The sequence below is a fragment of the Coffea arabica genome, chromosome 2e (genome assembly GCF_036785885.1).
Source record: "Coffea arabica cultivar ET-39 chromosome 2e, Coffea Arabica ET-39 HiFi, whole genome shotgun sequence".
NCBI lineage: Eukaryota > Viridiplantae > Streptophyta > Magnoliopsida > Gentianales > Rubiaceae > Coffea > Coffea arabica.
In genome coordinates this window covers 9,493,729-9,517,307 of record NC_092313.1, presented here as the reverse complement: position 1 = coordinate 9,517,307, position 23,579 = coordinate 9,493,729, and the positions used below count along the sequence as shown (strand labels likewise).

The 23,579-nt window shown below is 38.8% G+C and overlaps 2 protein-coding genes across 7 annotated transcripts; both read right to left on the bottom strand.

Moving 5' to 3' along the window:
- Positions 1 to 911: 911 nt before the first annotated feature.
- LOC113725791 (uncharacterized) lies at positions 912 to 2,664 on the bottom strand. The gene has a single exon (XM_072078782.1). The coding sequence runs from the start codon at positions 2,662 to 2,664 to the stop codon at positions 1,063 to 1,065; it is 1,602 nt and encodes a 533-aa protein (XP_071934883.1). The 3' UTR covers positions 912 to 1,062.
- Positions 912 to 19,586, bottom strand: LOC113730798 (uncharacterized). 6 transcript variants are annotated; one of them, XM_072078777.1, is made up of 14 exons: positions 18,256 to 19,583; positions 17,446 to 18,181; positions 15,668 to 16,163; positions 14,477 to 14,628; positions 11,001 to 14,351; positions 10,564 to 10,776; positions 10,074 to 10,277; positions 9,701 to 9,904; positions 8,641 to 8,799; positions 7,755 to 8,105; positions 5,503 to 5,931; positions 4,676 to 4,766; positions 2,316 to 4,558; positions 912 to 2,221 (listed from the first exon to the last, which is right to left on the bottom strand). In XM_072078777.1, the coding sequence occupies exons 1-11, from the start codon at positions 19,377 to 19,379 to the stop codon at positions 5,572 to 5,574; spliced, it is 7,350 nt and encodes a 2,449-aa protein (XP_071934878.1). In that variant the 5' UTR covers positions 19,380 to 19,583; the 3' UTR covers positions 912 to 2,221; positions 2,316 to 4,558; positions 4,676 to 4,766; positions 5,503 to 5,571. The 6 variants fall into 6 exon arrangements, with proteins under 6 accessions (XP_071934878.1, XP_071934882.1, XP_027111527.2 ...); XM_072078781.1 differs by having other exon boundaries at positions 17,446 to 18,155; positions 18,256 to 18,395; XM_027255726.2 differs by lacking the exon at positions 912 to 2,221 and having other exon boundaries at positions 4,358 to 4,558; positions 4,676 to 4,760.
- Between the last annotated feature and the right edge of the window lie 3,993 nt (positions 19,587 to 23,579).

The following is a 23,579-nucleotide window of genomic DNA, read 5'->3' as shown; positions in this document are numbered from 1 at the left end:
TCGCCAAAGGCCTTGTTTGGACAGCCATTTTCTGCCGAAAAATTGCGTCATTTCCGTAATCACATTTCTCTATTACATTTTTTCCTCACATACATCAAATCGCTATAGTAATTTTTCTACAAAAAATCCTAGAAAATGCAATCCAAGCACAATTTTAAACCATTTGGAAGTTCGAAAAAGCAACTCTGTCCCGTGTTTCACCATGAAACTTTCACTTTATTATAGTGGAGTTCTCCAAATCCTACCAATCAAATATTCCTACAAACCAGGCATTGGCCAGGTCTAACAATGTGGATTTAGCTTAGACCCTTTAACAGGGTATTGGCAGATTTATTCCAGAAAAATATGCACAGGCAGGTTTCTTATGCAAAGAATTGGCAAGGATTTAAAGGGGGGAAAAAAAGGCCCTACTCCTACAATACTGCAGCCGCTGCTAGAGTTTCTCCTACCCAGGACCAGACGACATAAATGTCGCTTAGGGGGCTGGATACCATCTACTCTTTTCAAGAGTTTTTTTTTTTTTTTTCTAACATCACTACACTTCTATTTCCCTCCAAGTCACTGAAGTCAGTGAGCTTTAAGTTCTCCAAAGACATATAGTATTAAGATTTAGCTCTGCTCTTTCTGAGAAAGAACAACCATTTCCTTGTAAGAGAAATGGAGCAAACCTAAATTCCCCGTGTGGTGAATCTTTTTAAAGTGGTGCGTCCAAACGAAATGGAGGAAACAAAACCTTCTGCAGCAACTTCACAGGACCCATAACAAGAACTTGTTGCTATTTTACAAGTTACACATATACCTCACTTGCCTCGTGGGGTGAATCTTCTTAGTTAAGTGAAACAAAATGGTAAGGACACACGGACATTTCAAAAAATGGACAAAAAATAAAATGGAGTATGGAAAATAGAAAATGAAACAATAAGATGATCCTCGAAGCAGTGTAATAAATTCTGCCAAAACAGATAATAGCAACTCTCACTTTTTCATCAAACTGATACATTCCCCGGCTATTGTACAGGAAAATACCATTGGTAATACAATGGAAAAGCCACCTGCAAACAATTACAGAGGAGGATTAAAGCCCTCTCTTGCTGAAGGTGACCTGGACCCTGTGCTATCCCTGCCAAACCTTGACATACTCCTCCCACTTTTAGGAGTGCCCATGCCTGGACTTGAACCCCGATAACTTGCTCGGAGGGATTCATCAACAGCATGAGAAGATTTTGCAATTGCGTTTCGCACAAATTTTTGAGCAGCAGGAGAGAGAGTTCGTGCACTGGGACTAGCACTTCCCCCTCTAACTGGTGAGGGCAACGGTGGTTTCTGAAACATTTTTGACCTCTCCCTCAACTTACGGGCAGCCTCCCTAGACAAAGAGTGAGCCTTAACATCCCTTGAAGGTGCCATTGGGATCTTAAACTGTGGCCCATCTCCGCTACCGCCAATATCAATAGGCGTATCCTCTGACTCCAACCTCAATGGCGTACCTTCAATTTCACCCCATGTTATAAATGGCGACTCATCCACACCCGGAGCAGGCGATGGAGTCCTAACGAAACTGTAACCATTCTCTGCCTTCTTCCCCGACTCAACATAAAATGGATTGGGCGTCTTCCTCAAATCTTCCAAATCATACTTCTTCACCTTATCGCCATCCCTAACAGACAGAGGAAATGGCGTGGCCCCAGCAACCGGGGTATAAAGCACCTCAACCGCATCATCTTCTTTCTTGTAATTGACCACTTTACCCCGGAACCTCGTGTTAGTCCTGTTAATCTCCTTGGTCAATCCCTTGAGCCTCTCAGCCATCTCCTCCTCCGTCAAGGGGGCTTCACCCCTATCCGCTGGATGATACATCAACAAATTCTTGGCAGTGTACTTCCACCCTTCCAACGTAGCCACAGGCTGATCAGACGTTCCAAACCCATCCGTTGCAACGCGCTCCCTCTTCGCACCCTCAATCAACTTCACATCCCCTTCCTTTTCGCCTTCCAACAAGAACCCAAACCTCTCCTTCCTCTTCCTATTTACTTTCTCCATAATCTTGGAAAAACTCTCGTTATCCTCACTCGTATACCTCCTGAAGAACTCATCTAACGTCAACGAAGTATCCACCTCGCCCTCCCCATCACTCCCATCACCCAAACGTTCGCCAATCGTGGTCCTATCGCTCCCTACCCCGGGACCAGGGGTGGTTCTATGCTCGTTGAACTTTCCAGCACTATTTTCATCAAAACCAAAAGGGGTAAAACTAGAATTTCTGAAAAAAGTGGAACCAGGGGTTAGGGTGTGCGTCCGTGATTTAGTACTAGTACCTGGATCAATCGAGGATTCCCCGGCGCTGCCGCGGCGGCGTTCGAGGATTTTCAACTGGGCATCTCGGATTAGAACCGGGTCGCCAGAGCGGACGGCTTCGAGCCAATCGAGACGGTCCCGGAGCTTGGGGATATCGGGGAAAAAATCGCGTTCGATGATTTTCTCAATGGCGGCGACGTAGGAATCTTCATCGAGGACTTTCGGTCGCTTTGGCTGCCTGATTGAAGGAGCAGAAGTAGGAGCTGTAGTAGTTGTGGCAGTGCTATTATCACTAACGGAACTGGGGGTTTCCGGTGCCGGTGATGGGGAAGGGAGGTGGCGAGGGGAGTGGCCGGGCGATAAAAGCATGGTGGTGGCGGCGGAATGGAATTGGTAGAGACAGTGAGGGAATTAGGGATTTGGTGGGAATTGGGGAAATTGTATTAACTGCAGAATTGAAAGGATTTGAGCCCCAGGATTGCGAGTTCCAACCCAACCGACTTCCAAGTTCCAAGTGGTGGGGTGGGGCTCGTAGTCGTGGCAACTGCCAAGCCGGCGTCTTACAGCTTTAGTCCGTTCCCACAGAATGACCTGTATTTTTCTATTTCTTCTTGTTTAAAAAAAAAATTAGTGGTAAAAATGGTAGTATAATAGAAGTGGAATTTTCAAACTCCGACGTGAAAATCTCTACAATTACAATTATAAGAGACTATAAAAAGTTGCAAAATATGCATTGGACAATTTTACGGATTTGGAATGGATGGAGTCAATCCCAGTGTGAGACTAGTCTCACAGGCTGTATGGCATAGAAACTTTGGATACCAACGGATGTTGGTGCAAGTGAAAGGGGGTTGCATCCGTTAATCATGAGGTTTTGGGTTCGAAATTCATGGGAATAGAAAAAATAACGTTTGGAGAACTTCCTTCTACAAGGGGTCTGATCCGACTCGAACAAGATTAATCGCAAACCGTAAAACGGATGCGGACACCTATGAATTATACCTAAAAAAAAATAGAAATTTTGGATATTTGCTCATTACAAGTGTAGATGTTTATATTGTCTTGATAAATTTCAGTTGCCATTTTGACAAAAAATATATATATATATAAAAATAAAGCGAGTAAAAAAGTACTAACAGAACTCTACAATTAAAGGAAAAAAAGAAAAAGAAAAAGGTGGAACAGTTTTTTCTCCGCACTCTTTTCATCCCCCATTCCCATTGCCAGACTTGGTATTTAAACTCTGAATTTGACTAGGAGATCAGTCTTCATGTGGTCACTAGACCACCTAGTTGAACAAATACAATTAAATTTTAGATTTATTGTTATTGAATTTTTTTAAAAAAATGAACTTGGGCCGAGTTAGCGACGTACTACTTTTCGGTTATGAATCTCGTTTTTCTGATTTCGAGTCTTGAAAGTATTCCTAATGGTACTTCCTTGAACTTCTAACCCATGCATCATGCTTTCCAAACCTTAATCAAAGTATGGCTGGACAGGAATTGGTCAAAAAATGGCAACCTCCTGAAACAGAATCACTGGAGATGCAGCTTGGACAGAAGAAGAACCAGGAACCGGTATTCTGGTCAGAAATGACGAAGGAGAAATCATGGTTGCAATGGCTGAAGGGATTGGCAAGATCATGTCTATTGCGTTGGCAGAACTGGCTGCAACAAGTACTGGTTTGCAGTGGGCAAATGCTGCGTTAAGCACTGGTTGCATTAATGTAAATGCTGCTTTTTGTGATATGAACGGGTAAAAAGTTTCTTTTTCCCTCAAAAAGAGAAAAACCTTAATCATCTTTTTTTCTCAAAAACCAAGCAAGGCCTGCGTATGCATGTTTAAGCCTTGTTAATAAATTAGCCAACTATAAAAACAGGGAATAATAATGAGTGCCTGTTACTCCCCTACACAAGCTAATCTAACTAACGTTACAGAGAAGCACGGATTAACAACACCACCTGCTGTTGTGCTACACTCTCTACTCCAACTAAATGCATGCGCATGCAAAACATTTGAACCGAATAACAATGGACCTGTAAATTATGAGCAGAGACGTCAGTGAGGCTCAATGATACTTCTTTCCCATTTGAATACATCAAAATTTTCCACATCTTGCAGTGAAAGAAATTGCGAACATAGAGAATTATTTCCAAGTTTCTTCAAAATCAACACCAGGAGCTTTTGGCACGCATGAATTTCTTCCAATTTCTCTACTGCAGCACGCTTCAAGGAAAGATCTCTCCAAGGCTGGTAGTATGACCTGTACAAGCAGATTGATGATGGAAAAAGCAGCACAACCAAATGAATATCTGCTATTCTGTAGGTTGCAGAATTGGGCAAAAGTGAGAGGAAATGTAAGAGAATAAAACAATGTTACCATCTCCACGAAGGATTAGCTTCAGCTGGGCTGTGTATCTTCTGGCAGAGTGATACCCAAGGACTACCATCGCTATGTCGAGAGTCTGAATCTGACAAACAACACGACAAAAAGCAAAGACTTAGAACTATTATCAACTTGTAGTGCCAGGCTAGAAAAACGACCACTTAAAATTGGGTAATTTTGAGAGCCTTCACAGTAAATTGGGCTGCAAATCCCTAAATGTAGGACCTCAAATCACAGTTCATTCGCAAGCAAATTTCTAAGTTAAAGAACTTGATGAAAGAGCTTCAGGATATAGCATCCAAATTGGACTTTACACATGTTAGGAACTTCCAGCATTGTAATTGCACTAAGCTGAATATTTATTTAATCGACTGAACCAGGTCACAAGAAAGGTATTAAGCGTCAGCAGCAACTTTCCAAAAAAAATTTTTCTTTTTGACTGAACCAGGTCACATGAGAGGTAGTAAGAGTCAGAACCCCGGTACCACCAAAAGCAGGAAAGTTTAATCCCAGGACTTGTTTTCCCACATAAATAAAAATCCCATTTCATGTCAGCAAAATGCCCACTTTACATGGAACTAAAGCATGGAAAGGAAAACAATTCCTGAGACCGCAGGTTCAAGCAAAAGCACTGGAAATCAATACATTAACATTCCTCCTTAAAGACACTAGCAGGCAAGAAGCAAGGTTTTGTTCCTCTAAACTTTTAATTATATATACAAGCAGATGTCATGTCAATGGGAAAAACAACCAACGTTATAAGATAGAAATTTATAGACGCAAAACTGTCTAATACTAATTCATGCAAGAATAGACTAAACCTGATGAGGAGGGACCAGAAAATAACAGGAGAGAAAGTGCAGCAACAACTGATGGAAGAAAATTCCACTTTATGCCTGCAAGCTGCTGTAGGTAAAAATTGATACAGCTAGTATCTCTTTGCTGCCAAAATTCTCCTGGTTTTCTCCACATTCCTTCACACAATAGTCCATGATACAATGCAGATTATCAAGCTTTAATATTTCAGAAGAACTAGTGGAATTCAAATCACTCAATTTCCATGAAAGCCTTCCAAGAATCACTGAGGCAGTCAGCCATCTTAAAAGCTTTGATACAAGATCCTCTTCAGATTGTTCTGAAAATCTCAAGGCATTGCTATACATTGCTTCAGATTCAGGCACCTCCATCAAGTTTGACTGCACAGCAGTTGATATTGCCCAGCTAACAAACTTCAAAAGCTTATTTTTATCCTACAAGCACATCGAAGTAATAGGTCATCTTAAGGAATAGAAAAAGATAAGCAGGGTCTAATCACAAATATGAGAAGTTGATGGTTGAACTCTTATGTCTTGTTCACTACATATAGAGTTTCATGAGGTAAAGCACTTGTGAAGTGCCATTGCTCATCTTTCTCAATCATCACCAGCTAGCTAGTAATGCCAATCACAGTCTCATGATATACTATAAGGACTTGAAATAATTGACCTAGTAAATCAATGCATACATGTGCATGTGGAAAATCCATACATGGGAAATTCCAATTCTGTACAATGAACTCAATCAACTTTTTACATCAGAATTTTTACACAATCTCAGCCACTTACAGACCATGTCATAGTCAAAAAACATTGACATTTCTGTACATGTGCATGGTTTGACAAAAGAAGCTGGTGTTCAAATTCAACCACCACAATAGCAAAGGATATGCAATTTGTCTACTACAATACAATTGCATCACATCATTCTCAAAATTTTAAGGGGCCCAAACAATTTTTCACATCAGACAATCTAGATATAATCAGCCACTTAGAGATCATGTCACAGTCAAAAACATTGACACTTCCGTACATATGCATGATTTGACAACAGATGTTGATATTCAAATTTATCTACCACAATAGCAAAGGATATGCAATTACTCTAGCGCAATACAATTGCATGACATCATTCTCAAAATTCTAAGGGGACCTGCAATAGCTTCACACTTTAGGATTCATTTTCAAGAAATTCAACTTCAGAAGGCTTCAACAGCAGAACAAAAGTCTGATTCAAAATCCAACAATTTCTTGGAAATGTGGGAGGAATTCTTAAATTGCCCAAGATATACAATGGACTGTTTCACTGTGCCCAAAAAAAAAAATCTTAGTTTAAGCCACTACTTGTGCGATTTATACCAGCTATTCCATCTGGCTATAAGAGTAGGAAAACCATTTAAAAAAGACATTTAACAGATACTAAAAGCAGTTACCCAAATTTAAGTGCTCCAGCAAACTGTTGAAAAATAATAACAGAAGAAAGTAGCCAACAATCGTTTAGGCAAAGAACTCACACATCTCAGGTAGGCTCAGCAACAAACAGACGCTCTTAACAATCCAAAATTATATGCTTTCAACAGTAAATTTTGACATTGGCAATTCACCAATTCGAAATTGCACAGCGGGTCAACAGGATTTGGTAATTTGAGAAAGAGGATATGTGAAAGGTATTAGACAGAAATGTATTCTCTGTTTCCAAAATGCTTTTAGCTGTGGTCAGTTTACAAGTGGATGGCTGCATTGATCATTTGTTTTGTGGCTCAGATACACCATAGTGCATCAATAGCTGCTTATCCGAAAGCAAAATTTGCTACCAAGTTAGACATGTCAATTTGTCATACAAAATTACCATGCATTAGAATGTAGAAGCAGTCAGTTCAACAAGCTTTTAACTATAATAGCTGGAGATTGACATACTTATTGCAAAATTAAAGATCTTTCATTAAAAAAAATTGATAGAAACCAAACTATTGGTTCACAAAGTAAAAGTTAAGGGTTTCTAAAGTGTATTATATCAAAGTTCACGATGTCCATTCTGCACAAATATATATATATGAACAATGTTTGAAGAGGTGAAGAACATAACAATCTTATAAGATGATGCTTATAGGTTTTCTTGATAACTTTCATGAGGACCATCGAGTTTAACAGAATAATTGCCATGCAAAATTATTGCAAACATGCACATGCACATGCACATGCATGCGTGCCCACACGCGCGCACACACACACACATAGAGAGAGAGAGAGAGATATACCATGTGAAGTATAGAAACTGGAGGAGTACTCATAAGGACAGCTTTCAGTCCAGTCTCAGCAGTAGAACTGAAGGTCCCACTGCAACAGACATCAACAGCTTCGTACAAATGGTATAAACCTTCAAAAGATATTGTAAAATGCGGCTGATATACTTTTCTTTTCTGTGAGATCTTCAGGGTTGACATCAATAGTTCTAGAATCAAATCAATGATTCTGGTTTTCTCTTGTATATGTTTAGAACAACCAACTAAGATTCTGTACAGATGAGCTGCAAGTTCAGAAAGCTGCTCTAGGGCATATTTTTGCAACCACTCACTAGTATTTCTAGACATAATAACATCATTGGCTACCTGAAAAAAAGACACACCCCTACATAAGAGGGAAAATGATTTGCATTGAAAGCCATGACTTCAATTATAAAGAGAGATTAAAAGAAATTCAAATAACATATACAAGCCCATTTGTAATCATCTTATTCCACAATGTGAAATTCTAATGCGGATCCCATCTCTGGAGGTTGATATTTGATTTTCAAAAGCAAAAACATATATTTTGACAGAACACGATTTCTAAAACCGTGTTCATAGTTATAAATGATTAAGGTCATTTCTTTTATGATAGGAAAGGAACTCATAAAATGCTGGAAGGAGTTAGGAGCCAGCTTCTGTTAAAAGCCTAAAGTTTGAAAGAAAACAGAAGACAATGATGTCCGAAGCAAGCTACACACCACCATTAACCCAAAAAGAAAGAGAACAAATTAGGTTCCCATCCCAGAGAAAACAATAAAAGACATGATGCCAAAATTTTCCAAGACTTATTCATCTTTTGGAGTATACTTAGCAAAATAGTTTGTACAGAAGAAAGTATAAGAAAAAATGATTATACCTCCAGAACCATAGCTAACTTAGCAAATGAAAAACTTCTCTGGTCCCTGAGTAGAATCCCGTAAAAAGATGCAACATGAGAAGACAGCCAAGAAATTATGCCACAGCGTACAACCAAATGCCATGCAAGCTTATTTATTTTGACGGACTTTTTCACCATCTGCAGAATAAAAAAATAAAATTTAGCTAAATTGATAGTTCTCTAAAGAGAAAGTATCAACTCAGTGATAAGTAGCCTACTGAAGGCCATGAAAATTTCTCCTAGATCAAAATGCCCAGAGTTATAATATAACTAGCAGCTAAGGCACACTGACTAGTTTTCGTGATGGTCATCTTCTATAAGCAATGTTAAAGACAGATGAATGTCGACAGAATCAAATCAAACTTCATCTTCTTGTGGTCTAATTATATAAGTATATAAGATGCTAATGCAGTGCAAATTTAAGGGCTGCTGCTGAGCAAAAAGAGAGGAAGAGGAAAAGGAGAGTAAAGAAAGGATAAAGACATTAAAGCTGTGTTCCTCGAGCTTAATTTTATTTCCCATAAACAGATAAGCAAATTTGAGAACTATATTCTTCCTTTTCTCTGAAGAAGCAGAGAAGGGAATTTCATTGTAGGATAATCATTGGCAGGATAATCATTGGCCTTGTGAGGTATGGAATACTTGGCAACAGATGCTTAAGAAGAAAGAAATATAGAGCAAGGGAAAGATAATATGTTTTTTCCAATTCCACTTTCTTTAATCTTTAACGATTAGAAGTATATGCAGTGACATCACGGGGCAGAGATATTATCAATTTACTGTTCATACTAGTAAAACATGATAAAGCATTATAAAGGTCACACAGAACTTACCACATAAGAACTAATCGACAATGGCCTATCAATTATTTTCAGCTTTTGACGAGAGAATAGGCTGGGTAGTAAAAGAAGGTAAACATTTATCAGGAGCAACCCTATCTTATCCAAACCACACCCTCCCACCACCAAACACACCCCCCCCCAAAAAAAAAAAAAACAAAGAAAGAAGCAGCTTATGAGAAAAGATTAACATTGATTACCTCAACGATCAGTTCCTTTGACTCGTCATCGGAAAGAGGAGAGGCATAAAAATTTAAAAGGATCTCATAAATGGAATTTCTGACAAGTATTTGAGCATCATCATCCATAGTCAGAGATGTGTTTAAAAGCTGAAGCATCCACAACCTTTCCGACTTAAAAGTAACAGAGCTACTCCAGAAGAATTCTTGGAATAATGGTACACCCTTTCACCCAAAGAAAATAAAAATGAGGAACCCTCAACAGAGGTTGAAAAGATATCAAATCAAAAGCATTTGAATTGCTCAATTTATTTGTACAACTCTAGTCCTAAGGTATGCAATATAACAGATATAGACAAAATAACATGGAAAAGCTCTGCAATAGAAGTGATACCTTCATATTAGCACCTGATGACTGCATCAGGCATTTACTTATAGCTGAATAATGATCATGGGAAGAATCTAACAGAACAAAAGAAGCTTCCGCAATGAATACAGCAGTTATGGAAGGAATCCTCTGACACTCTTCTTGTATACCATTTTGCAAGTATGATACTAAGAGCCGGAGTCGCATCACATCCTTCCTCTTGCGACATTTCTGTATCCAACAGTTTATATTATTCCAAGGATAAAGAATATCATTCAAACTACTATACCTAACACAAGCTTTTCAGGCATTTCTGGAGGCCAAAGAAAATGATTGCTTCTTAGTCACTGTATGTATTCCTCTACTTGGTTTAATGACTCGTACCAAAATTCAAAACAACATAAACACACAATGATACCAATAATTGGCTCATGAATAGAATGCCTTAATTCTATGGGCCTTCCAATATGCAAACAATTACAGACGAAAACAATAACAAAACCAAAACTACTTCTACCTCCACAGCACTCTTAAATCTCACAACAGCCTCATAGCCCAATTTCCTTGTATCAGCATCAGGAGAAGACAAACTGATAAATGTAATTGCAAGCAAACCCAAACTAGCAAACTCCAGGGGCTCAATATACTCCATTGCAAGACTGTGAATTGAAAAACGCAAGATGAAAACTGGATCATAAAGTTGCACCTTCTTAGAATTTGCATTGTAGCCCTGCACAGAAATTATAATCAGATTCACAAAAGACCCACCACTAATCTCTGCAGCCCCCCCACCCAAACCTGCCAAGGCCACATACTAAAAAAAAGAGGAGGGAAAAAAAGACCAAAGAAATGACAAATATAATATTCATACAGACATACGGCTAACCTATCCATCTAACCTATCCATCAAAACAGTAATATGCTAGGTATACAGTGGTCTAATTCACAATATACCTCATCAGAATCATCTGTTTGGAGCTTGCTCAAGCTCCCATCAGCAAATCTATCATGAGGAAAACAAAGGACTGTCTTTGCACATAATTTGGTGTCAATGGGAAGATTTTCTCTAAATTGAATCCTTCGTCTCTCTCCAACTACTTCATTATCATATGAGTTACTCAAAGAAGATACACTTTGCTTTTGTTCCCTTTCTTGTCTCACCTTCAGAGAAGCAGAGCCCCATAGAAAATCCATTTCAGCAATACCTTCAGAGACTGATTTATCAATAGCCTCAATTTCATTCATGAGGCTATACATTTCCAAATCAATCTCATCCATGGTTGCTCCATAAGAAGACAAAAGCACCAAAACCAATTCCTTCAGATTTAAGCCATTGGATGTTTCAGAATCAAGATAATGTTGCTGACCCAAGATATGTATTAGTACTCTGAGCAACTTAATCAGTTCCAACTTCTTCATGTGAGGCCCAATTTCATGAGCATCCTTTTTTCCATCAACCGTGTTTTCTTCAGTATGAAGAACAGTAAATAACCTCATAATGCTGGGTGCCGGAGCAAAACTCATACCAAATTGAGTACAAACAGTTGATGAATGGGCAAATAGAATGGTTGGAGCAAATTGAGAGTGAGCAAGTAACAGCTGGAGAATTGAAATGCACAAGAACTTTCCCTTAGATAGTGAAATAAGAACAGTTCTAAGCATCCTAATTGTGGTAGGGTCATCAAACCTATGAAGAAGAGAATATTTGGCAAGTTGGTCTAAGAAAGGAAGCGAATGCAATTCAACCAGGCAATCATGCATTTCTCTTACCAATTCTACTATATTCTTAGCAATGAAGATCTCCAAGAATCTAAACAATGACGACCTTATGTTCTCTCCTTGCCTGCATGTATGAAAATTCTCCACAAGACGTTGCCATGAATGGACCAGCATACTTAAAAATCGGATTCTCAAAATGCTAACTTCTGATTCAATTCCTTTTTTCTTTCCATCTTTCACTACAGATTGAAGATTATTATGCTCTGGAAATAACAACATCCTACAGAGGCATATCTTTGCAATAATTTTGTTCACAAAGTTCAAAGACAACTCAAGAGAACAAACACTAATTTCTCTAGCATTGCAGTCCAGAAGATCATTCTGTGCACTCGCATGTGGGCAAACAGAATCAAATGTACTCAATAGCCTTTTCATTTTCACCAAGTGTCCACTCACAGCAAGGTAATGACGCATCAGCAGTACTGCTTTTCCAAGAAGACTGGAAGAGAAAAGGTTAGAAAAATCTTCCATGCATAAAGATGAGCACTCAACAAGTTTTATCTCAAATATCTCTTCCGAAACAAAACTCTTCCAGTTAGAGAAACCATGCAAAAGGATCTTCCAAAAGAAAGAAGAAGTGTTTTCAACATGCTTGCCAAATTGGCCCCCAAATTTCAGAAAATTTGACCTCAAGTATAACAGAACAGTTGGCAGAAGCATCAAGAACTCTTCAGAGTACTGAGGCCGATTGCAGTTTTCTTCCTTGTTGACCTTAAGAGCTTGATTATTACTAATTTTACCAGAAACCAAATGTCCAAATACACAAAGATGCAGGGAGCTCATCTCAGACAGAAGAAACAAGAAGTCACACTTAGTCTTGGTTGTCTTGTCCAAGCAATAAGAAATAAAGTTCACAGGAATACTGGGTAGAAGTCTTGAAGTAGCCATAACAAAAGGTAAGCTGGTCTTCTCCATACATTTATGCATTTTGATGATCTTAACAGCTTTGAATAAACATATATCAGCAACTTCTAGTTGAGTGTGAGTGGCAATCTCAAATATGCTGTTAAAAATTCTCTCAAAAAGGGTAATTTCAAAACTTCTGTTTCCAGTACCCATAAAGAAAATGAATAATGTCCTCTTTGCATGTGGCTCTAACATATATAAAGAAAGAGAATCAAAAGCCCATGAAGCAATTTGTAATCCAACAGACAAACCACATCTTTGACAAGAAATGGAAACTGCAGTATCATTTAGATCAATTCTGGAGAACAACCAGTGCACCAAATTGAGCAACTCAAAGGGACATATGAATTCACTCAGACTATGCAAAGCATACAATGTAGGAATTAGAGGCATCAAATCATCTGTCTTTCTGGAATCTGTGAACCTCCCCTTAAATGTCAAAAATAGCTTCTGCACCAGAGCCTTGAAAGCCTTTGCAATCCGTTCAGTAGAATGATCAACCACAGATGGTGATCTACATTTACTAAATACATGAACCAAAAGCTCAGATGTGGTTCTTCTTAACAACTGCAAAATATGATGATCTATTTTACGAACACCCCGTTCAGCATACTGAAGAAAGGTTTCTGGAGGTTTCATAAAAATCATGTCACCAACATCACTATCAGTATGCAAAGGCCATTCCAGCAATGCAGTGAGTAAAGGGTGGCCAAGAATTATTTCAGCCACTTCTCGAATATGACCAGATGATAAAGGAGGCAAAACACGCGGGGAGCAATCAGGACCAAATTTTTCAACAAATGATTGTTTTACTATGTGCTTTGCAAGAAAACAAGATGATTCACAAAGTTTTTCAAGTTCATCAGATGGTTTGATTCTATAGGCCAATCGCGCTTGAAGCAAGCAAAAGAGCAGATGGCAGAGAGAAGAGACAGAGAAGTCAGGTGTACTCTCAGTGAATTTATCCAGAAGCAAATTCTGCACTTTTGAGTGACCAAGCAAATGCAATCCATCAGTGAAAAAAATAGCTGGAAAGAGCACATGAAAAGGAGCATTCTTTACTAAAAAAGAGAAGGCAATAGAAGCAGAATCTGGTGAATCATCAAGCTCATTAGCTATTGTCTGCCCTTCTCCATCATGAACTCCACTTATAACTTTTTCAACTCCAGCAAAGCATATTTTAGGCCATAACTTGAAAACTTCAGCAAAATGACTTGGTTCGAGAAAGAATCTCAACAACAAAATTGAGAAAGGAACCCCAAGCAATTTAGTAGAAGTAGAGATGGTCGATGGGAAATTCTGCAATATCTGATCAGCTGTGGTGCATATCATTGAAAAAGAAAACCCCATAGTAACTCCAAGCAACCCACAATGATCCTTAGTCCTTAAAATCCTATTAACTTCAGAAAGTGTCTCAGAAAATGAACCACCAAGACCAGTAGCTTTCTCTTCAGACATAAAACTGCTATAAATTTGTTGCTGCACGGTATTCCTTGCAAAATATAACAAACTATTCATCGGCATCCATTCACAAGGGCAGAATCCAATCATATCGCAACAACCTTTAAGTCTCTCTGATATCAAAAGCTGCGTCAGGGAACACAAAAGTCCACCTTCAACCTAGCAAAAAAATCAATCAAGTACTTACAGCCAGGTATAGAAGAACCTGAGTTGTCTGCTTTAAACAGTGTATAACAACATAATCACATCCGAGTACCATAAACAATTAAAGATGAACTGCTTACCTGAGTTTCCAGGAGATACTTTAATGTGGTAGAAACATACAATGATATCATTGACTTCTCGGGCAATGTAAAAGAACCAGTTTCAGAGCTAAGTAACCTCAAGCACTTCTCCAGTACACAAACTATGAAAGGGCTAAAATTGGGAAATGTATCTGCAAGAAGCATCATATTAACTCCAGAAGAAAATGCAAAGCCTATTTTGATAGAAATGAAAGGACTACAATGAAGCAGGAAGATTATCCATTGTTACTATGATTATGAGTAAATAATAGCAAAAAGTAGATATTGGTAATTATAGTGTCAGATATATTGTTTAGGCAAGACTTACAGCTAAAATAGCTGCAATTTCAGGGGAAACAAGTAACTAAAAGTAATCTAGTTTCATTAGGGATTAATGCATCATCTTTTGACGCAACAATGAGAATCATACACCTGAGTCAGTCAACAGCAGCCTTAAATAAACAGAGAGGGTCTGTGTTTTCCATATAGAACCACTAGTAAACCTTTCACCATGTAAATCCACCAACAAAACCCAAACCTGACATCAATATTGACAAAACCAATTTAAAAAAAAAACAGTTCACAGAAGGTGATTTTAACAGCAGACCTCGGAAAGAAAGGGATAATGTAAATATCTTTGATATGTCCTTTAAATTGAATACTAGGGCATCAACAACTCCCAGAATCCGGATAACTTTCAAAATTGCTGGGTCTATCATAAATCAATTGCAGATCAAATTAAATTCCAGACTAATAAGAAAAAACTCTTACAAGGTTCCCAGATGTCAGAAGCGCGGAAAGGACAAACACAGGCCAGTTTCAAGAATGGGAAATTGAATCAGTAAAATATTGTGCTAACCAAAGGTAATTCTTAATAACTACCTAGGACTAGGATAAAAGTATGTCACTTGACACTAGCAAAGTAAATCTTTTTGGAGTTTTCCTTGACTGTGACAAGGCTGGAAATGCCATGTTAGACAGGTACAGGCTACTGATCTTGCAGAGAAATTCAAGGCAAGAAACATTGATTTTTTCTCTTATTTCCTTCAAATTGAACCAACTTCAATTTTAATTGATGGATCAGATAGAAAGTATGAAACAGATCCAAAAGATAACAGTGTTATTAGGTAACTATCGCAATAACCCAGACTACATCCAAACTGGAAATAAAACAAATATAATGTGAATTACCTGTAGAAACGTCTAAATCACGGATATAGCACCTTAAGAGATCCAAATATTTGAACAAGTTGTTCCCAGTAGTAGAAACTGCATCGCAAAGAAAAGAGATGACAACTGAAGACAACTTTTGGAATACTTCAATCCCATGTTTTTTACCATCAATAACCACACTGGTATAGCCAGGTATAAATAGAAACCAAGCAGAAATTTCCCTTGGATTTCTGTCAAATGCACCTGTACTCAACATGGCTGCTTGTGCTAAAGAGTAAGCCTGATCTTTTATGTCTCTTATTGGTGAATACATAAACAAATTGATAAATGAATGAAGATACTTGTACATCAATGGTTGGGTTCTGATGGAAATCTGAGACTTGTTGGACCCAACAACTTGTTCTACAAGCAGTGACAGCATAGACTGCTGCAAAATTGTAGGTAGTGCTAAAGGATTGCTTGGGAGAACTTTAAAGAAGTCAAATGATCCTTCCACAGCAGTAGGCAGAGTCCGCTGCATAAGAGAAAGACAGCACCAATAATTAGGAACAGACCTAAACTCACTTCTTTTCACTTTTTCCAGAGAGGGGTAGTGAGAGCCTATGGGAATTGGAAGGGTGGTTTATCCCTTTTCTTCCAGTAAGACTTTCAATCATAAAGAGACATGCAGTGTGTTTGGATTGTAAATTAATTGAGATACTTTTATTTTTTTGTGATGTGATGCATGTGAGATAAAAAGGTAATTAAGAAGATAAAAAGGTGTATTGGAAATTGTAATGGTGATGTAAACAAATATATTTGAGCAAATAATCTCCTGTCCAAACACACTCGGCTTCTCAAGAACAAGGGATCATAGTGAATGAGCCACAGCTTGGAGTGGTAGACCTAGATCCCTTCTGCCACAAACAACCATCTAAATGTGGCAAACAGAGGTCGAAGACTGTAGATGCTCAGAAATGCCATCTTACTCTTCTGTCTAGTAAGTTTCAAACAATTACTTCAGAGTTCTCCTATAATGCCATAGCATGAGCTAATGCTACATCAAATTCCATTTTCCTAAATTTGAGCTCACTACAAAAGGTAGTATCATTCCAGCAATTACATAATTAATTTCACAATTAAGTATAGTTGTTTGTCGCTAAATTATGCATAAACTGATGTTAATGCATGCAGTTGACTCAGGGCATATGGCTGTTTATTCAGCAATTCATTGTCAGCCTTTTCCTAAGAGTTAACTTGTCCAAAAATCATTGTAATGGTTATGATGTCATTTACATTGAGTAAGTAATGTAACAAAGCAGGGCAGATGCTCTCAGGATATTCATGCTGTAGGTTCAGCCTTTTTAATTTTAAGTTGAGGAAGCTGTTTAATTTCTGTACTCATCTAAATCTATTTGAAACTTTTATTCAAACATTTAAAAACTGAACTTCATTAGCTAGGTATTTCAACTCCGGTCAAGCAACAGACTCATTTAACAATCATATAAAGGCATTTCATCCTCATTTTGTGCTCTTGCTGTGTCATGAAAGATGCTTATCTTATCTCTCATGATCATGCAGATCCAAGATTTTCCATATAGAACTTCTTTGCCTAAGAGGCACTACTTGCAGCCAGGACATTAGGGATTGTATTGATTGTTTAGCAGCATTCAAAGGCATTTTAAGGACTTGATAACTTTTGTGAATATTAAACAACAGAACATGTTTCCTAATGTGAGACATTGGTAAGTACGTATTATGTGAATAGTGGATTCCTTTACTGTTCCACTAAAAGCAACAATAAATGAGTATCTTACATGATAAATTCTGAGAACATCAAGCAACTTTGAGTAAAAGTATGTGTCCCCATCTTCAGTTCTGATATCTACACTGGAGCATCCCTGCAAACCCCAAATTTCTAGAACAGGTTTCAGGAGGTCAACTCCACTATTCAGCTGATCCTCAACATCCTCTTCTGACACTCCATCATTCTCAGTCAAAGCCCCTTCAGTGGTTGAACTAACCCCACTGACGAGAATATCCATGTCCTCATCCACGCTATTCATCTTCAACTTCTTCTTCTTGTGCAAATTATGCTCGACTGTAACATCTACATCTGCAGCCCTCTTCATTCTTGATGCAGGACTCTTGCAGTAGCCACTGAGTGAAGAAAGTAGTGATAATAGCACCTGGGGATCAGGAAGTAAAATCTGGACTACATTCTGAACATCTCGCTTGAAAGATGCCCACTTATGCATCACTTGATCACTGGAACTGGACAGATCATTTACAGAGCCAATTAAAAAGTCGAGAAGCTTTAGTTCCTCCGATACAAGCCTCAGAGTTACATGTTTCACAAGAGGATCAGAGTGAAGCAACCCTTTATTCATTACCAATCGGGTGAATGGGCGTGGCCCTATGCACTTCATAATGTCTTGGACTATCAGATTGTCAATGGATGGGGGCTCCTGAGACTGAGAGTTAACATAGGCACATGTAAATCCATCACCAACTGAGGACATGACATCTGCAGCCAGAGAAATAGCAGAAAACCTGCAACTATTTCAGTCGCAACAAAGGAAATAAATCAAATACCCAAAGTCAAGTAAAAAAGCCAAATATCTAACCAGTTAGGTGATGCCAGGTCTTCAAGATTATGAGGGAAGTTCTCCAAGTATGCTGACCCAAAGGCCGGCCTCCCTTTTACAATGGCCAAAAGCAGGTCTTTGTGGTACTCAACCTCTGTGGGTTTGAGCTTCTTCATAAGATCCACTAATCGCTTCACATTTCCCTTCAAAGGATTAGGCTGCCTCTCTAAATCTGGCATCAACCCGTTAGAAGGATCCGTACACACCATTACTAGCACACTATGCGCCACCTCAGCAGCAAGCCCACCATCCTGCCTCCCTGAAATGCTTATCAATTGCTCCAGAGTAGCACTCCCAAACAACACGCTTCTTAGGCCCGGAGGCACCAACGACTCCGGGACAAGTACTCTATTCCGCAACGTCAGAAGAACATAAACCACAATCTCCTCATCATCATTTCCCAACCCACGAAGCACCCCTGAATACATATCCTTCTGCTGCAAAATCCCTCTCAACAGCCGCGGATTCCCCACTTCCAAAAATGACATAGCAAAACCAACAAATTCCTTCCTCGTCAAATACCTCCTCATCCCCTCATTCCCCCTCGCCTTCCACTCAGCAAGCTTGGAGAAATTCCCAGTTTTAAAATCAAAACCCTTTGCCACCTCCCACGCCAAACCCGGCCCACGCCTAACTATAGAAGCCAACAACAACAAGACAGCTTTCTGCCTTTTCGCCACTTTACTGTTCAACTCCTCGTACAAATCCCCCATTTTTCCCTCAGTAATTACTCGCGCAAACTTATCTAAAGCGCTACTAACAAAACTATAATTACTGACATCTTTATCACTATCTTTTCCAAAAGGATATCTGAAAATTGCCGAAACTAATTTCAAACAGTGGGAAAATCCGGGCTTGCCTTGTCGGAGCTCCCAAGCTTGTTGGACTTCGACGCATTTTGGTGATGATTGGATGTAAAAGGTGAGAAATTGTGGTCCAGAATCGGATTTGAGGATCTTTATGAATTCCTTTGAGGCGTCTGAACAGAGTTTTGATTGCGTAGAAGTTAAGTTCCGCAAAAGTTCTTTAAGCTTGGCCTGGTGAGATGCCGCATTCACGAATTCTAGAGTTTTTGGTTTGTTATCGCCTTCGTCCTCCTCCATCTCGGCGGAAGAACGGCCGACGGAAAGCCAAAAAGACTAGCCTGATTTCCAATTGGACTCTGTTGTTACTCGGCTGACCGGCGGGCATAAACCCTAAACCATAAACCCTTTTTCTTGAGATGACATGACATAAACCTGTAGCTGCTTTAATTCTGAGTTAATTACACGGAGGCCCTTCACGTCTTCTCCAATATCATTCTAATGACTAACTTTTTTGGTCATTCTCAAATCTTTGCCACTTTATCCCTATATTACGGCCTGTTTGGAATCCGAGTTTTTTGGGAGTTTGTCTAAAACTTTACTGTAGTGCACTGTAGAAGTTTTTGAAAAAATTTTGTAGAAGTTTTTGTAGGGTGAAAATTTTTTTTGTAAAAGTTTTTGTAAGGTGAAAAATTTTGTAGGAGTTTTTGTAAAATGAAAAACTTTTTTGATTCCTTGTCTTTTTTTTTCTTTCTTTTTCTCTTTCTCTTTCTCTTTCTTTTTCTTTTTCTTTTTCTTTCTTTCCTTTTTCTTTTCTTTTCTCTCTTCTCTTCTTCTTCCTTTTTCTTCTTCTTCGTTCTGTGTAGCCTCCCCATTCCCTCCCAGCACCGACCCCCTCTCCCGCCACCCCTTTCCACCCTTTCCCCTTCTCCTCCCCTCTGCCCTCCCACTCCCTCCCCCGCCACCCCCCTTTGCCCCCGACCCCTTCCCCCCGCCACCCCCTGCCCCAGCGCGACCCCCTCTCCCCGCCACCCCTCTCTGCCAGCGACCCCCTCCCCCCGCCACCCTCTGCCCTTTCTCCCCTCGCCACCCCCCTCTACCCTTTCCCCTTCTCCTCCCCTCTGCCTTCCCACTCCCTCCCCCGCCACCCCCTCCTCCTGCCACTCCCCCTGCCCTTTCCCCAACTTGATGACCCCCTCCCCCCGCCACCTCCTGCCCCAGCCCGACCCCCTCTCCCCGCCACCCCTCTCTGCCAGCGACCCCCTCCCCCCGCCACCCCCTCTACCTTTTCTCCAGCCCGACCCAGGCGCCACCTCCCACCCTTTCCCCAGCCCGACCCCTCCCCCCTGCCTTTTCCCCAGCGTGCGCCTTCTCCATAGCCATCAACAAGCCGTGCGTATCTCCGCACGATGGGGGACGAAACGGCGGTGGTGGTCGACATCGGCGGTGGTGGCGGGTTGGGATGGGGGTGGAAGAAGAAAAAAAGGGAAGGGAATTTTTTTTGTGTTGAAATTTTTTTTTTTTTGTGTTTTGGGTATTTTGAAGTGTGTAGGTAAAAAACTTTGAGAAGATTTTTTGGGGTTCCTATAGCAAAAGTTGTTAAAAAACTTGTAGGTAAAAAATTTGGCCAAAAAACTAGCTTCCAAACAGGCCCTACATTTTTAACAATTAAGCTATTTATCAAGAAACTTTAGTAAATTTAAAAGCAAAGTATACGCTTGTAATAAATGTTTCAAGATAATATCAAGGGCTTGAAATTACGTCCTTAAATTGTTGAAACCCCTTTTCTTTTCCTTTAGTTAATGAGACTTATAGATTTTATTTGGATAATATATATTTTCTAAATGAATAATTTAAGTGTGTCGACACTCGGCTTAAGAGCCATAATATAGACTTCATTAATGCATGGATATATTTTCAATCCTCGATTTACTTCATGGTGTGATATCCATTATCATGAGTCAGCAAATAAAATCGTGCTATATATACAAAAGTATGGCAAATTAATCAAATGTAATTCATTGACTCATGCGGACTCTAGCTTTAAATTCTTAAATCAAGCGATTGTTTTAACTTCTTAGTAATTTTAGGTAAATATACATCACTTTCAAGCATGAGGATGCCTACAATTTCTATTTAAAATTTCTCTCAAGAGATGAACTATGCTTGCTTCAGGAAGTAGCAAAACATGATTCATGTTTTAGCATCTCAAGAAGGGTTAAGCCGCATTTCTTTTCTTTTTTTTTTTTTTACTACAACGATAATATTTGTATAATCTAAACTATCCTATCATTATAAAGAAGAGAAGTCTAAAGAGACTGTTTAAGCCGCATTCCATTTACTTTACAAATTTTGCAAAGGTCATCTGCCGTGTGCTACAATATCTTCTCCAAATTCCATTGGTTTGGTTCTTTGTCCATCTGAGGGACCATTTACCTGACTGACTAATTATGAAGCGTACAGCTTTGGTATAACCTTTTAAGTCAGGCTGACAAATTATGAGGTAGACAAGTTTCTGGTACAAGTCCGACAAAAACCAAGACTGAGCACAATAACAAGAAGAGCTAATGCAAAGATGCCAAGGCCTCTCATCAAGTATTTCAGTTCCTTCTTCAAGTTATGTTTTGGAATTGCAAGTACTCAGCTCTCTTTCTCAGCCAAAAAAGTACTGAAAAAAGTGTAGGATATTGCTTAGAAATACTCCCATAGTCGAGCAGTTTCCTTGGTGTATCTTGTCGAGGGGAAAGTTTTCTGCCATTTTGATGGTTTGCTGCTTGGTGGAGTTTCTGGTGGGGGGTAGGTTTCTGCCAATCCCACTAACTATCCCATGACTTTGGTATCTCAACGGGACTGCCAAACATTCATAATAAAGTAATGCTGTTTTCTTTCCAATCAATTTTACCTTCTTTTAAGGTTTTCTTTCTCAAGTGTCTCTATCTAAGGTATCGGCATATGGACTACTTTGAAAACTAGTTAGTTAGTTAGTTTTTTTTTTTTTTTTTTTCAACACAGGGTGTTCGGGTCAATCCTTACGGGCCCGACTAATCCCCTGCGGCTCGGACCCGGCGCCCCAACCCAACCCGAATACGATAAGTGCGCGCAGAAATCCAGTAGAGCGGAGATTCGAACTTGGGATCTCAAGGGTCACCGGTGAGAGGCACTACGGTTGGACCATTCACACGGGGGCGAAAACTAGTTAGTTCAATCCAACACATTCGTGTTTATTTGACTGGTTATTTTCGCAGTTCTCAGTAGCTATTAAAACTTAAAAAAAGAGGCCGGAAGAAGAAAAATACATGCATTAAAAACCTAGTACTAAAGGTACAATTATTACTTTTGTGAGCTTCGAAAAGATTTTTTTTTTTAAAAGAATATGTTTTATTTTAAAAACTGTGAGATTATTATAGTAACATATACATGCCTGCCTTGCATCCCTCGAGTATAATAAAAAGATAAGGTAAGGTATTGTAAGTTGTAACAGCCTCTCTTCTTGACACATATAATATTTCTTTTCTTGATAAGGGGCACGTCTCTCATTTCTTTTTCACTCCATTTATTCCTTTTGGTTGGACTCAGAATAGTCCAAAATATAGTTGCTTCTAGATTTACTTGATAGTTACGTAATTCTGTTATTAACCTATACTTATGTAATTATGTCTTTGTTATGTGATTAGGAATGGTATGTGAGCTTATTGATGATGCAGTCTTTGGATCATAAAATGTGAAATTTGTAGTAATAGAGACATAAATAAGAGTATTTTGAAGGGCCAATGTTGTGCCTTATACAGCCTAATTCCCCTAGTATAAGCACATAAGAAGAAAGTTAAGTTACTACAACAACCCATGCTTTTGATACATGTATTATTTATATTTTTTACAATTGTCAGTTTCCATTCTTAGTTGAATTTTCGCTCCACTATTTTTTTTTCTTTGATTAGCCAAAAATTATAAACATTACTTCTCCCAATTCTTTTCTTCTTTCTTTTTCTACCTCTGCCTTTAATCCTCATCTCCCTATATTTTCTTCATCTTTCTTTTTGCCCTTTCAAATTTTTTCTTTATAATTAATTATACTCAGATTATTTTCTTTCTATTTTTTTAGGTGATTATTATGGACCACGCAACAATCAACTGATTTATACTATTACTTCTTCCTCTATTAATTTTAAATCTTTAATCCAATATTTTGCTTTTCTCCTTTTTTTTTCCTTCATCCTACTTTTTCTCTACCTTTCCTCCTTCCACTCAATCAATACATCCTTTCTTTTTTCTTTTATAATTAACTGAATGCATGTTTTTCTTGTATGAGAATGCATATTTCTTTTCTTTCTTTGTTCAAAAATCATGATTCATTATCATCCCTTTTTTTTAGGGGAAACATAGGCAATAAACCTTTTATCTCTGCTACTCCTACTGTGTGGTATGTTCCATTTTATTTTTATTCCTTTTTTTTCCCATTTCACGCTACCAAATATGGACTTTAAGTTCTTTTCGTTAATT

Coding starts and splice junctions, on each gene's coding strand:
- LOC113725791 (XM_072078782.1), bottom strand. CDS start 2,664: ATGCTTTTATCGCCCGGCCACTCCCCTCGCCACCTCCCTTCCCCATCA.
- LOC113730798 (XM_072078777.1), bottom strand. CDS start 19,379: ATGGAGGAGGACGAAGGCGATAACAAACCAAAAACTCTAGAATTCGTG. Junction 10,278..10,563: donor GATTTAAGAGTGCTGTGGAG/GTAGAAGTAGTT, acceptor TGTTGGATACAG/AAATGTCGCAAGAGGAAGGA. Junction 5,932..7,754: donor CAGTTTCTATACTTCACATG/GTATATCTCTCT, acceptor ATGTGCTTGTAG/GATAAAAATAAGCTTTTGAA.